Below are 15,599 nucleotides of genomic sequence, written 5' to 3' on the forward strand. Positions count from 1 at the left end.
CTTATTTAAACTACTATAGTGGGGTAGAAAGAGTTTTGGATTTGAAGCCAGAAGGGAAGAGGAAAAGGAAATCACATTTATTGAGTGTTTGCACTTCACCATTCAATTCATCAGATCTTTCTTTAGCTCCTACTATGAGCCAGGCATTGTGAAGGGCACTACAGGGTAGTGGTTCCAGGACATGGGAGCTGGAATTTCAGCTCTACTGGTTAAGTGGAACTCACTGGTAAGTGGGACCTTAACATCTTCTTATTTAGCATCTCCTGTGCCTCAGGATCCCCATCTGTCAAGTTAGAATGCTAATAGTGTCCACCAATAAGAGTGATGTGAGGATGAAATGAATTAATATATAGAGCGAGATGATGATGGTGATGATGATGACAATGACAATAACGATGATGGAGAGGGGTTGGGATCAGGACTCAACCAGACAGACACTCACTGCTCTCATGTTGCTCACAGTCGTGTATGTGTGTGTATGAGTGTGAGTGTAGGGTAGAGGTGCTGAGGGATGGACTTGGAATGTGAGACAGGTATAAAGAATTAAGTAGAGTAAAGCACAGTGAGTATTACTACAGGGCAGCGGAGAGTATTGTGGAAGTGCACAGCAGGGAGCCCCAGCCTCGTCTCAGGTCAGAGAAGCATGCTAGAGAGAGTGATGTTCGAGTGAAATTGAAAGGAGGAATAAAAGTTAGCTGGGCGAGGGGCAGTAAGGGGAGGTTATGTTCTGTGTTCTGGGCAAGAAGAACAGTATACGTGAAAGTCTGAAGAGAAAAGCAGTCCTGTGGTATTTAAGGAACTGAGGAGATCCAGTGAGTCCAGAGCATGGGATGTGAGGAGAGTGGTGAGACATGGAACTAGCAATGAAGTCAGAAATCAGACCATGGAAAACTTGTGAGTCACGTTGAGGAATTCGAATGACTAAGAGCCAGGTATTGTCCTTGGGGTTTCCATTAATTCCTTCAAGCATCACAACTCTGTGATATAGGTGTTATTAGACCCATTTTGTTTAGGCTCTGAAAAATTGTCACTTACCCAAAGGCACAGACTTAGAAGATAGTAGAGTCAGGATTTGAACCTAGGTCTCTCTAGCTCCAAAGCTAGAGTTCTATTGATGATACTGTATGCCTTCTGAACTTGAAGTCTGGCTGTTAGCTTTATGACTTTGGACTACCCTCAGTTTACTTACCTGTAAAATAGGTAGCATATTAATAAATACCAGCTCATAGACTTGTAAAAACAAATGGAAATATACATAAAGTGCCCAGTATAGTGTCTGGCATATAGCAAGTTCAATGACTTCTTATGGACCCAGATTCTTGACAGAGAAATGTTTTCCCTTCATGGTCCCATGAACTGAGACAGAACCCCATGAGCTGCCACCTGCTTGTTGGCTTGGTTGTCAGTCATCTTTCCAAGGACCACTTGAAATCCACCTAGAAATCACCTTTGCATCACCTTCGTAGAAGGGAATCTACTCCCTGAGCTACTTGCCGGGTCTCAGTGCAGAAGGCTCTCCTTCTGGCCTGCAGCCCTGCAGTCACTTGAGCTTCAGTTCACTGGTAGGGGTGACCCCGAGGCTTCTCTGCTTCTCCCAAGCATCCTTCCCTTCATGGAGTCCCTGAGCATCCTTTTCCTCTTCCTCTGGAGTCCACTGGGCTTGTTTTGCCTACACCTTATGAAATGAGTTCCTTTGCTGGTTTGAATTGTATTTAACTTTATTGGTCTCAAGGGCAGAGACTGTCTCAACTGTGTACTTCCTACAGTGATTAGCACAGTACTATATTAGGGACTCAATAGATTACCAATTGTTTTCACCAGGGTAGGGCTTTATGGATACCAAGGCTCTTTTGTATAGTTTTTTTTTGGTAAGGAATATTGGCTCTGAGCTAACATCTGTGCCAATCTTCTTCTATTTATTTGTATGTGGGTCACTGCCACAGTGTGGCTTGATGAGTGGTGTAGGTCTGTGCCCAAAATCTGAACCCACGAACCTCAGGATACCGAAGTGGAGTACACGAACTTAACCACTATGCCATCCAGCCAGCCCCAAGATTTTTTTTTTAAATCTTCACAAGAGTCCTCTGAAGTAAATGAACATGTAGTATTCTTTTTAGCACAAGTTGGAGAAACTAAGGCCTACACTTAAGCAATATGTCCGTTAATTCTTTAATTCTGTAGAGATTTACTAGGTGTAAATCTGTCTCATGGGCTAGGAGAAGAGAGCTGAAAGACGTAATCCCTTCCTTCAAGGATGAGGCAGACATTGGAACAAATAATTATACACAGCAAGTGAAGTTTTAGGACAAAGAAATGATGAAAGTATTTAACTTTATTTAAAAATAGGGAAGATCAGCGAAAAATTCAGAGAGAAAGAAATGGTTGCATTGAACCTTCAAGGATTGACTTCATGCCGCAGATAGGGTGGGAGGGAGGGCATCCCAGGCAGAGGATATACCACAGCTCATAGGAGTGAGAAGACAGGCACTCTGGGAGGCTCTGCAGCATCAGCTTGGCTGACAGGAGGTCCATAGGAACGGGGTGCTGGTAGAAGGAAAAGATGGCGATAACTCCCACTGGTAAGGTCCCCAGGGCCTGCAGGAGACTGAGAGGGCCCTTCCCAGTCATGCAGTCTCCCAGTCCCTAGGCCTCCTTCCTAGAGGCATACACAGTCATTACGTAATCTGCTTTAAACTTTGGAAGGGCTCCCTTTTGTCTCTGCTTCCCTGCCCTTCCAGCTTGTCTGCACATAGATTGTAATCTCCTGTCCATGCTAAAAGAACACAGATCTTATCACAGGAGCGACCTGTGACCTGACTACTTGGAAGAATAAAGGTTACCAGGTGAAAAGACATCTCTGTCATTTACTCTCTGTGGCGTGACGTAACTGAGAAGGCATAAAGTCTGTCTGCGACCAAACACCTGTGTTCCTCTTTCACGGGCAGGGTCACCAGAGGGGAGCATTAAATTGCTCTTCAAATGAGTCAGACCCGTTGTTCCCAGGAGACGGGGCGGGTGCAGCGTGAGCTCCGGGGGCAAGTCTGACCAGGCCCCTCTCACACTTGCCTGTGTTTGCCTTGCAGCTGTGTAAATGAGTATGGAAGATTATGATTTCCTGTTTAAAATTGTTTTAATTGGCAATGCTGGTGTGGGGAAGACGTGCCTAGTCCGACGATTCACTCAGGTAAGAGAACTCACAAGGCCAGGGTTGGGTTTCTCAGTCTGGCCTGCAGGGTTAGGGGAACCTAATAGGAAGGGTGAGGGGTCCCAGTGCTAGGCTCTTGGCTGCTAGTTCTTAGCCCTTTGAAAGTGCTCCAGCTTTGCAGCCTAGACTAGAGTTTTTTAAACCTTCTCGAGGGAGTATGGCTGTGTGGATCACCCCCCACCATTCTTCTTGTTGCTTCCTTTAATGAAAAGGGCAAGTAGTTTTGCTTTCAGTGTGTAGTATCAAAAATACATTATTAAGTAAGAAATAGATTATTAGTTAATAGGAATCCAAAGGTAGAAATCAATGAATCTGGACATCAAATTATACCTATTAATTTTTTTAAAACTCAAATACAAATTAAACCAGTCGAACTCCCTGTGTATGCCTTCTCCTGTCCTCCCAGAAAACGGAATGAATCATTTTGGTTTAGAACCACATGTGCTGATTTTTCTAGATCTGTTAAATGGGAATGAAATTTGCATGATCTAAGAACAATTTCTCTTTGGAGCTACCCTTTTGAGAATTATTGCCAGCGATTATATACCTGTTTTTATATAGAAATGGGTAGGAAATCATTCTGAGATTGACTTTTCTTTTGTGTTTTCCTGGAAGAATATGAATGGCATCCTTTTCAGGATTATCATGCATTTTCATAAGGTGCCAGTTGGGAAAGTTGAGAGTAGCTCCTCTCTCTAAGGCGTAGGGCAACCTGGTGCCATGGAAAGAACACTGGCCCGAGAGCCGAGACACAGGTCCTAGTCCTGGCTCTGCCCGAGGCTGATCCTGTGATGAGGGAGGGGCTCCCTGCCCTGCTGCACATGAGGGGCCTGGTGATCTCCAAGGCCCCTTCGAGCTCTGCCAGTCTGTGGTTCTGTGGAAAACGGGAGAGGCAGATTGGATAACACAAACAGCTTCAGGGCACGGGCACCTTTGGAAATGCCAAGGTTTTTCCTGTGATAATGAGCACGTGCTTTTTACTAAGCCTTGGCCTGGTTGAAATCAAAAGTAGCAAGCTAACAGGCATCTGGGCTCAGTCAACCGCCATGGCGTTATGTTGGAAACTCCAACTGGTTTTACTTCCACTTTACGTTAGTCATCTTTTCTGCTTTTGGCAGGAGGACAAGACTGCAGAGATGTAGAGAAGTTTTCAGTCCCTGTGTCAAAAGTTGCCCTTGACCTTGTTTTATTACTGAAAGATCCCTTAGAGCTTATTCTGCCCACTCCTCTCCTTTCACACATGAAAAACTCAGATGTGAGGGATGAAATGACTTGTTAGCCTCTTGTGTCATGTTAGTGGCAAGGCTAGCATTAGAACCTAGGTCTCTTGGTTTTCAGCCTGATCATTTTTATCTTCTGCATGTTCTAAGCTCTGAGACCATAGAAATCTGGCTTTTCTCTTTTAAAAGAAACCTTGTTATTAGAGGTAAAAGTGCTTGTTTTTGAACACTGATTTTTACCAATAAGCACACCACCTCTTATTGTTCTCTTTTGTCTACTTTTTACCCCTCCCAGTCCCTCAACTGCCCCCAAAGTTCATATTTCATAGACAAGATTATGTTTGTTTGTTATTTAATAGACAGTTAAAATGAATTGGATTCAGCTGTTCTTGAGGCCTAAGGAGTTGGGGAACAAAATGATGGGGGAGACATTGGGGAGGATTTGTTTTATTTTTTGGCATTTGTTAGACTGTGAAACAGCTGGAGCTATAAACTTCAAGCTTGGCAGCCTTGTGTTTGAGCCAAACCAAAATAGAAGAAAATTGATTCAATATTTGTAAGTAAAGTTATGAATGTTTATATTTACATCTTTTGCAGACATGCACTGGAACATTTTTGTTGGTTTGAAGCTCAGTCTTTTAAGTTCAAATTTTAATTAAAGAGAACTCTCTTGCTAGGGAATGGACTTAATTAAAGATGCCCCAGTCTTAGCTGCTAGAGCTAATAGAGTCCCTTTTACTTTAATTTCTGGAAATTCTGGAATATAAGTGAAGTGGAAAGAGAAACGAGGTGAGGAGTTCGTTCTTGATAGAACTACTACCTCCAAATCCCTCCCTAAGCTTACAGGAAATATTATGTAACAGTAAGTTACATTATACATGTAATTTTGCTAAAATCTTATCTTTCTAGTTCAGCTTTCGGTTTGAGGTAAAGCTGGGTTTTTGTTTTGAAATGCGTCAGCCTCAAATTTATTGAATTTGAGCCCAGAGAGGGGAACTGGTTTGCCTGAGGTCACACAGAGATCCTAAGGCTACTGCCTCCTGATTTAGCGCTATTTCTACTATATTTTCTCCCGGAGTGATTTTATTTTCCTTGATTATTTTCCCAGTGTCATTGACCCTGATCTCATGTAATTATGTATGTATGGTACCATTGCACTGAGGAAAATAGTTGTCACCCTCAGGGCAGAGGGAAATTCAAAAGCTTCGCTGTCTCATTCATACTTCTTGTACTGAGTGCTTATTTGTTTTTCATATTGGCTGTCCACCCCGTCGCTGTCTATGCCCTAGACTGATAACCAGTTTTAATCTTCCTTGATTTTGCCTCTTTTACAGTGCCTCTCTGTTTTGCCCTCATTCTCACAGTCTTGATCTCATCCCCGTGGCTTTCTGCTCCTCGGTTGTATCTTTGTGTCTGATTTTTCTGTTTCATTCTTTGAAATCAGATCCCCCTGCCCTTTCCCAGTTCTCTCCCTTCACCTTCTCTGTCTTTCTCCCCCTTTCCCTTTCTTTCTTCTTCTTTCAAGCATTTCTCTTTCCCCTTCATCGCCTCTCTCTCCTCCCCTCAAAACATACGTGCAAAGTTAAGTTAAACAGGGCTCCTAGGACACTAAACAGAGTTCTCTTTTCTCCTAGTTAACTCAGCCAAAAGAAGGGGCTGGCAATGGGTACTGATGGGAGACAGGGAGGAGAATGTCATTTAATTGAAAGATTGGCTTAATTGTTATTTTCCATTATTTCTTCTGTAGGGTCTTTTCCCCCCAGGTCAAGGAGCCACAATTGGAGTTGATTTTATGATTAAGACAGTGGAGATTAATGGTGAAAAAGTGAAGGTAAGATGCAAAGTGTTCAGTAAGGCTCTCACTGTGCTGTGTGAGAAGAAGTAGTATTTTCCTAACATTTATTTAATCTCCTCATTGAAACCCTTATTGAAAATGATATACTCGGCCCTGGCAGCTTATTTCCAAACAGAATTCTTCTCTTTCCTTTATGGGGGCAGGAAGAGGTTGTGGATGATGTGTTTACAGATGGGAAGACAGAGAGAGAAGGGCTCAGGCAAGTTGGTCCTGTCTCCTGTCCCATCAGAGGTGATGGAAAAAAAGGAAGAAATTTCTTTTTGGGATCACCTGAGTTGGGCCAATAAGCAGTGCTACCTCTTCTGAACAGCAGCCCCAGGAGAGAGCCTCCTGATTCCTCTGTTCGTTGTGGGTCATTCAGTTGTATGAATCATTTACTAGAGTCATCCTGTCTCTCCCACCCTACCCCTATCCCTAGGAAGAGAGAAATACTAAATGAGGGGCCCAGGAGGGATCCATGATCTCTCTCTTCCCCTTTGTGGCCTCTGGATGGTTTGGTACCTGTAAGAACTATGGTATGTCCAGCAACAGGTGAAGGGAGGTAGTTTTTATCCAGGGCCTAATATGTGGCAGTCCCTCTGCTAGGTGCTTTTACATGTGCTGTCATATTTAACTTAATCCTTACTGTGAACCCTGTGAGGTAAGTGGTAAATTGTCTTCATTTTATAGGTTTCAGAGAGGTTGAGTGACTTATTTGTCCATGGCTAAACAGTTAGGGAGGTAGGCAGGATCTGAACCAGTTTACTGAGTCAGGGCACCCGCTGCCTCCCTGGGTCTCCTCTGCCGTGAGAGAAGAGAGGAATGAAGGCACAATAGGCCTGTCCCCTTGGAGCAAGGAAAGGAAGAAGGTGATGGGAAGAAATGTGAAGTGAGACTGAATCATGTGGAAGGAGGGTAGAGAGACTGATCTTTGGCACTGTGGTCTACCTGCCCCTCAGAGTTTGTGAAATTCCACTCTCAGATCATTCAGAGCTGAGGCCCATGGAAAGAAGCGATGACCCTGGCATTAGCAGCACAGTGAAAACTGTGGCATCAGGGTTCCAGCTAGATTCCAACCTAAGCATCCCAAGTTTGAGTCCACGTCATTTGTACCCTTCTCCCATGTGTACGTGTGCTCCTGCCTTCGAATGCCTTGGCAAGGGCAGAGGAGCTCCAGGTGCTTTTGCGGCATTTCATAGGCCCACAGAGAAGTGTTTAGGACGAGGCTCCTGAGTGGGGGCAGAAGCTCTCCCAGTGTCTCTTCCAGCCCTGACTCCTCAAAGTGAATCCTTACTGTAGACACATCTACACCCAAAATGATGGTGATGGAGAGCTGGGGGCCCTGGAAAACAAAAGCAGAGTGTAAAATTCACGTAAATGCCAACTGAAAAGCTCAGAAAAGTAGTGCATTGGGGTGGGGAGAAGGAGCTAGGATGCGGGGATGGGAAGGACACAGGAGTGTGGCCCCAAGAGGTGTTGGTGGGAAGAGCCACTGGTAGCTTTCTATTGTTCCAGCAGAGCGGAAGTGACTGTCATCCCGAGGAGTGGAGTAAAGATAAATACTGGTTCAGGCATTTTACTTCCAAATGTTTGAGTTTCTCATTTATATACATGTATGTGTGGGAGTTCATTCCTTTGACCAGAAATATTAGTGCCTACCGTGTGCTAGGCACTGGGAATGAATAGATGTGGATAAGAAATGGTGGCCACTGTGAAAGAACTGGCTCGTTTTTCTTTCCTGAATCCCTGGGTGTAGGTATTATATTTATTCCATTTTCTGTGAACCATAACCTCATTTTTAAGTGCTTATTACACTCAGCTAAAATCCATTTTTTTTTTAAATAACATCTGACTCCACCACGAGAGCACAGGCTCTCTGAGAGCACGGTTTCTGTCTTCCTCCTCTTGTGTTGGTACAGCTCCTGTCCCCGTCGTGGCTTTAGGCCTCTAGATCTTAATCTATAAGAAGTGAGGGTTGCTAATCTCCTAAATCCAGTCCTAATTAATTCACCTGTGGTTCTTTCTAGCCATATATGTAGATTCAAGACACAAAGTGACCCTCTTCAACCACATTAATCCAAGGGCCTCATTAACACTTGGACACATGAGGAGCAACTTCTCAGTCCTTCAGTAGAAGAGAGCAGAGCTGCTCAGGCTTCACCAAGGAAACAGTTGTCTTATTGTTGTCCTCATTCTTTAACATTTTGTGAATGCCTCTTCTTGGTGACGTTGAAGTCTTCTTGCTAGCAGTTTGCAGGCTTTCTCAGAGCCCCATAGAGTCAATGGAAAAGAGAATCCACTGGTGGTTTGTACAGGATCACCTGCCACGCAAGTGTCAGGGCAGGACTAGAACCTGGATCTCTCTCCTGACTTCTCATCACCCCCCTCAGCCTCCTCTTTCCTGGAGGGTTTCTAGGATGGCTCCAGGATTGAAGGCAGGGGATCAAAGGTATTAGTAAGACGTTAGTAGCTATTAAGGCTTAGTGCCAGGTCAGTAAAGGCAAAGTTGAGGAAGAGACCCCTCTCTTAAAGTGGTCTGTATTATGACGGGCAGAAAATAGAATTAAAACATATATAGAATTTTCTTGTATCCATTGATTTTTTTTTTTTTAGTCAATCATAAATTAATGAGTAATAAGCAAAACTCTAAGCTCAAACTACATTTTAACCTTAGGAGACTAATCATATTAGAAATAGAAGATTTGCTGGATTTCTCTCGAATCTGGTATGTATTGCATAGATAAGAAAGTCTTAAAAGTATGCACATATATTTGCTCATTTGACCATTCCTCCATCCATTTATTCGTCCATCCTCTGTTATAGTAGATGCTTTGTGCCAAGTACTGTGTTAGGTAAAACGTCTTTGCTCCCAAGGAACTTGCTATCATCTGGCTCAAACATTTTATCTATGAAACTTTCTTTAATACCCTACTAATCATCGCATAGAATTAATTCTTCCTTTGTGATTCCATATCTTTTGTTCATTCAGTTAGCTGTCATTCAAATGTGTCCACCACGTACCCAGGTACTGTGTTAGGAAGGCACTGGTGGTATAGGGTTAAATAACAGACAGCCCTTACCTCAAAGAACTGTCTAGCAAGGAGACACACCAGTAAACCAGTGATTGCAGTAGGTTATTATGATGGTATGGCAATAGAGGTGTGAGTAGTGGTGCAAAGAAGAGAGTAGATGAACAGAGTAGTGTGTGCTGGAGGTGAGAGGGTAAGAAAGACCATGGCTGTGGTATTGAGAACATAGTGACTGGCAAGAGACTAACACTAGGAGACTCTTTCTCCTGCTGGTGCCTCTTTAGCAGCATATCTTGTATTTTCTTATGGTTAGTTAACTGTGTCTGCCCTCCCTATAGACTGTGAGCTCTTTGAGATCAGGGGTCGTGTTTTATTCATCTTTGTATCCTCCTTGTGCTTAGCACAACACTCCGCGTATATTAATGACCTGTAAATGCTGAAAAGGAGCAAAGGAAATGCAGAAAGAATGACGAAACCAGATTGAATGATAAGGGCAGTGGAATACAGATATCCTCAAGAATCAACTATAAAGCTAGAAACAGGCAGCCTCCTATGAGAAAGCAGCACACATCTTGGCAAGGCCATACAATCACTATTCTAGAAAATATTTCAGTGATTTTCATTCTCAAAGCTGTTCTCAGGATGTGCCAGTCATGAGAACATGCTAGTTTCTAATGATTGACAGTATTCACTCCAACCACAAGTGTTTTTACAAGCTCAGTGTGGCATTCAGACAATAGTCTGTTATTCTAAGGCACATCTTGGCAGAGGGGAACCGTGTCCCTAGGTTTGAGGCAGAGCAGAGAAATAGCTTTTGTCCCAGCAGAAGCCCTAACATCTGTATGGTGGCCTTCAGCATGCACAGACTTTCATGTGCATCATCGAAGAGCAGCTGCAGCTTCAAATCAAAGGAGAGCCTGTGTGCCGCTGTTGGTGGCAGGGACTGCCGGTCACTCATCAGTCTCAGCTAAACTGGTATGAGCAGAGGGTGACACCAACTGCCTCATCCTCTTTGGATGCAGGTGTATATTTAAATCAGTTTCCGGGGCAAAGGCAGCATGATGGCCTGGAATGAGTCCTCAACTGGCAATAAGAAAGGCCTGGAGTCTGGGTCCCAGCTTCATGAGCGGCCAGTGAGGAGATGGGGTTGCCTGTTAATGAAGCAGGGGGCGTAAACTTGCCTCCCCGACTGGGATGTTAAAGGGGTTAAATGACACCATCAATAAATATTTGAATATTTACTTTTTGCCAGACACTCTACTTGGTGCCCAGGATACACCTGTGAGTAAAATGAACCCCAACTTCCTCCCTCATGAAACTTTCAGTTTAGTGAGGAAGACAGCTATTAAACAAATTAGTACAAATAAATAAATAATTCAAGGACATCAGGCGCTGTGAGGGACAATTACAGGGTGGGTTGCAGGAGAGAATATGTGGGGGGTAGAGGATGGGGAACCTGCCCGAGTCTGAAGGTTCCAGAAGACCTTCCCTGAGGAAACGATGTTCCGTTAGTGGGGGTGAATGCACCTTGTGACATGTCAAATTTATGCAGTTAGAAGGGAAGATTATTACTATTGTTGATGTTATTTCTCAGTCCTTCTGATTCGTTCCACACAGCGGTCTCTCTGGAGAACAGTTCTCTTCCTGTTGGCTTCTGCTCTGTGCGGGGAAATTCAGGGAGAAGCGAGAAGTGTTCTGCCTTCGTTGTTATTAGAACCATCAGTTATTAGGTCTTAGAACTGGTAGATGACTTCAGAAAATGTGAACTTTCAGCAGGTTTCATAGTATTAATCATTTTTTGTAAAGAAACCATTGAAGCCCAAAGAGATTAAGTGACTTGCCCAAGGTCACAGGGTTTAAAAGTAGTGGAAGAAAATTATTTTCTCTGTCTGCCGTGGTATTGTTCCTATTTTCATTAACAAAGATAGTGCCTTAATATAGTCGTTTGAATTTTGAACTGGAAAAGGTAGTGAAGATGGATTTTCTCCCTCTCCAGTTGCTGACTGAAATGCCAATAATCACAAAATGACAGCTTGCGATGTATCCCGACTTTTATAATACATTGTGGTTAAGAGCATGGACTCTGGGATATACTGGCTGTGAGATGCTGAGCAAGTTAATTAATCTCTCTGTGCCTCAGTTTCCTCAAGTGATTAATGGATATAGTAATAGTACCTACCTCATAGAGTTATGAAGATTAAGTGAGTTATTACATGTAAAGTGCTTAGAATAGAACTTGGCACATGATAAATATTTGGTATGTTTTTGTGTGTGTGTGTGTTTTTTAAGAATAAAGGGGAAACTCTTAAATAATCTAACAAAGAAAAAAACAAAAAGCAAAGCAAGCCCCTCTCCTAAACGAGACACAATCAACAAATTAAAAAAACTTGAAGTGCTTTATTTTTAGGGCAGAAAAATAACCATGAAATTATTTGCTCCCATTTCTAAACTAAAGTAAGACAATGCTTGCTTTCTTTTCTGCTTCTCCAACCTGATGCTTCTCTTATGCCTTTACAGCTTCAGATCTGGGACACAGCAGGTCAAGAGAGATTTCGGTCCATTACCCAGAGTTACTACCGAAGCGCCAATGCCTTGATCCTCACCTATGACATAACCTGTGAGGAATCCTTCCGTTGCCTTCCCGAGTGGCTGCGGGAGATAGAACAATATGCTAGCAACAAGGTCATCACTGTGCTAGTGGGTAAGTAAGAACTAACGAGGAGGGAAATTGATTTATGGGCATCAGAGAATTTATAATCACACAAAGCCTTGTGCCTTGGTGCCTTCCAAGAATATAGTCTACAGCTATATAATTCGTGTAGTCAATATTCAGTTCTTTTGCAACTGAAGAGAAAATGAAATAGGTCCTATCCCATGGTAATGGTTTAGAAAAGTAAAGGAGAAAATATCACTGATTGATTTTTTATCAGTGCAGGCTCTAGGGAAGAAGATGGACTGCCATGAAAGTTATGTGGGCTGCTAAACATTTTTAAAAATCTAATTATGAGATCACGGACACTGCTGGTCTAGAAGTAAATATATGTCTTAGGTTGATACAGAATTCATTATTGAAGCAATTGCTTATTGCCTAAAAAATGTACTTTGGTTTATTATTTCTCTTCTTACATTTATGCTGATTTGAGAAATTCTGATTTTCAAAAAGAATGCACTAAAGGCAATTCTGCAGTTTGTTTCATCTTAGAGGAGGGTAGAACCTCTGTTTAGTTAGAGGGAAAAGCAGAAAACAACTCATGATTTTCTATGGTGACACATACACCCATTAAAAATGGAATTGCAATGAAATGGACCAGATCCTTAAAAACACCTCTAGTGGTGATGGAAAAATGTTAATAATATATTGTTGTTAAGATGTTTTCTTCCAGGGGCTGGCCCCGTGGCTGAGTGGTTAAGTTCGTGCACTCCGCTTCAGTGGCCCAGGGTTTCACCGGTTCAGGTCCTGGGTGCAGACATGGCACTGCTCATCAAGCCACGCTGAGGTGGCATCCCACGTAGCACAACCAGAGGCACTCACAACTGGAATATACAACTATGTACTGGGGGGCTTTAGGGAGAAGAAGGGAAAAAAAAAGATTGGTAACAGATGTTAGCCCAGGTGCCAATCTTTAAAAAAAAAAAAAGTTCTCTCCCCAGGAAAGAACAATTGATGTATATTCTAGCAAGACCTGAATTTTAGAAATTAGGGTAGAAAAACTCAGAAACCTTGTGAAGTTACAAATTATGGTTAACAGTAAGCTAAGTAAACTTTCTTTTTTGTGTGTGAGGAAGATTGGCCCTGAGCTAACATCCATTGCCATTCTTTCTCTTTTTGCTTGAGGAAGACTGTCCCTAGGCTAACATCTGTGGCAGTCTTCCTCTATTGTTTTATATATGGGATCCTGCCAAGCATGGCTTGATGAGCCGTGTGTAGGTCTGTGCCTGGGATCTGAACCTGTGGACCTCCAAAGTGAAGCATGTGAACATAACCACTATGCCAGCAGGCCGGCCCCTAAGTAAACATTTTATGGTAAGCATTATAGCTAGGATATGTGTGCCAGGAATCATACAAGGAACTTTATATGTCATGATCCCTAAATTACAGTTGAGGAAACCAAAATTGAGAGAGGTGCAGTTCTTTGCTGAAGGTTGCACAGCATCTAACATTGACTCCAAATCCTGTGTTTGTTCAACTGTAATGTGCTGCTTTGTAACAAATTGCTGGACTTTTCCTTCTGGCCACTGGATTAGGTATTTGCCTCTCTCTGAGCTAGTGCTCCATGCCCAGTCCTGGAAACCCTCTTGCACACTGGAGAACCTTTGCCATGAAGCATTGGAAGCCCCCACTCTGGACTTGGGCTTTCTTTCTGTTTCACAGAAAGCCCTTGAGAACTTGAGTTAAAGCATGACTCCCTGGGATTCTATGTAAGAAAGCTGAATGAAGATTTGAGGGGAGATAATTAGTCATTTCAGTGTGAAAGAGGCACTTGGCTTGTTTTTTTTTAAACTTTTTATTATGTAAAATTTCAAACATAAGCAAAAGTAGAGAAAACAGTATAATGAACCCCTATGTACACATCTCTCAGCTTCAACAATTATCAACTCATGGCCAATCTTGTTTTATCTGTTCCCCATCTATTGTCTGCCCTCCCCTTCAGATTATTTTAAAGCAAATCCTAGATGTCGTATTAATTCATCTTTCAATATTTCAGTGTATATCTATAAAAGATAATACTTTCTTTTAAAAAAAGAACCTAACCACAATGCCATTTTCACACCTAAAAAATATTAATTCTTTAATAGCATCAAAAATTTAGACAATGTTCAAACTGTCCTTGATTGACTCATACATTTTTAAAATTTTGTTCAAATCAAGATCCAAATAAGATCCTTATGTTGTAATTGATTTTTATGTCCTTTAATTCTCCTTTTATCTGTAGGTTCTCTCTCCATTTTTTCTCCCTTGGAATTTATTTGTTTAAAGCATTTGTTTGTCCTATAGAGTTTTCCAGTCTGAATTTTGTTATTTCACTCCTGTGGTGTCATTTGACATATTTCTCTATCACTTGTTTTTCTTGCAGATTTGTAGGTAAATCTATAGGCTGGTTAGATTCAGTTTTTGTTTTTTTTTTTTTCTCCCCAAAGACCCCCCGGTACATAGTTGTATATTCTTCATTGTGGCTCCTTCTAGTTGTGGTATGTGGGATGCTGCCTCAGTGTGGTTTGATGAGCAGTGCCATGACCACACCCAGGATTCGAACCAACGAAACAGTGGGCCGCCTGCAGCGGAGCGCGCGAACTTAACCACTCGGCCATGGGGCCAGCCCCTGTTTGTTTCTCTTTTTAGCAAAAATACCTTATAATTGGCATTCTGAAAGATAGTTCTCATAGGACAGTCAATAAAAATTGCCTGATTTTTTTCTTTTTTATTTACTACTTTTCAAAGTAATGAGTTTGTTCCCTAATGTCTTCTAAAACTATTAAAGTTTGTTTATATTTTGGATATCATTATAAATTTCAATATGTTTGATGTATTCCAGTCCCTTGCAATTATTATTATGATGCTTCAATTATTCCAGCTTTCACAGTGGAGCTTCTTCAGATGGGCTCCTGAGTCCTTTTGACATGACATGGAATCTTTGATAATGTTCTTGCTTTCTGGTGGAAGTGTTCCAGGCACACTTGTGCATTTCCTATCTCAAACCTGGAATTAGCCGTTTCTTCAAGAAGCACTGTTTCTCTTTAATGGAAAGCTGTATTTAGAGACTATAACCTAGGTGATAGGAATCCTCCTTACTAGTGGATGGGTCATTGCTTTTAGGCCTTTCAGTGGACAGAACTAGTGTGTGCGTGCGTGCAGTGAATTCTGTAGTGTCCGCAAGGGATTGTCTTACTAGGCTCTACTAAACATTTGACTCACAAGACTACCAGAGGCCACTCTTGGCATCATGTTCACGTAGAAGGATACAGGACAGGAAACGTGGCTCAAGAACAGGTCAGCATCAGCCATTCCTCTTCAGTGGAAGTAGTCCTCGTAGCAATCCACATAGCTGTCCAGGACCTCCCGGACAGTTCAAGTGGGACGGAAAAAGGCTCACTTCAGGCAAGTGCAGGATCTGTCCTGGCCTAGAAGCCTCAATGCTCCATAGGAGCCAATTTCCCTTGTAACAACTCCATAGTCCTAACTTTCAGGATCTCTTCAGGTGAAGAATTGCCACACTCAGGGAAGCCCAAAGTTATGGCTTTCCATTAGATATTTATAATTCATACATAGAATTCTCAGGCCAGATGGAATTTATCAATCAGGGGTCACTTTT

The 15,599-nt window shown here is 42.3% G+C and overlaps 1 protein-coding gene across 3 annotated transcripts in view; it reads left to right on the forward strand.

Annotated features, from left to right (window-relative positions):
- Positions 1 to 15,599, forward strand: part of RAB30 (RAB30, member RAS oncogene family) — an 81,974-nt gene that overhangs the window by 62,072 nt on the left and 4,303 nt on the right. For all 3 annotated transcript variants that reach the window (XM_014840239.3, XM_044751708.2, XM_070490567.1), the window contains 3 exons: positions 3,084 to 3,184; positions 6,173 to 6,256; positions 11,806 to 11,989. In XM_014840239.3, the coding sequence (XP_014695725.1) occupies positions 3,092 to 3,184; positions 6,173 to 6,256; positions 11,806 to 11,989 (361 nt within the window). In that variant the 5' untranslated portion in view covers positions 3,084 to 3,091. The remainder of the gene's footprint in view (positions 1 to 3,083; positions 3,185 to 6,172; positions 6,257 to 11,805; positions 11,990 to 15,599) is intronic.

The sequence above is a fragment of the Equus asinus genome, chromosome 20, assembly GCF_041296235.1.
Source record: "Equus asinus isolate D_3611 breed Donkey chromosome 20, EquAss-T2T_v2, whole genome shotgun sequence".
NCBI classification, from domain to species: Eukaryota; Metazoa; Chordata; class Mammalia; order Perissodactyla; family Equidae; genus Equus; species Equus asinus.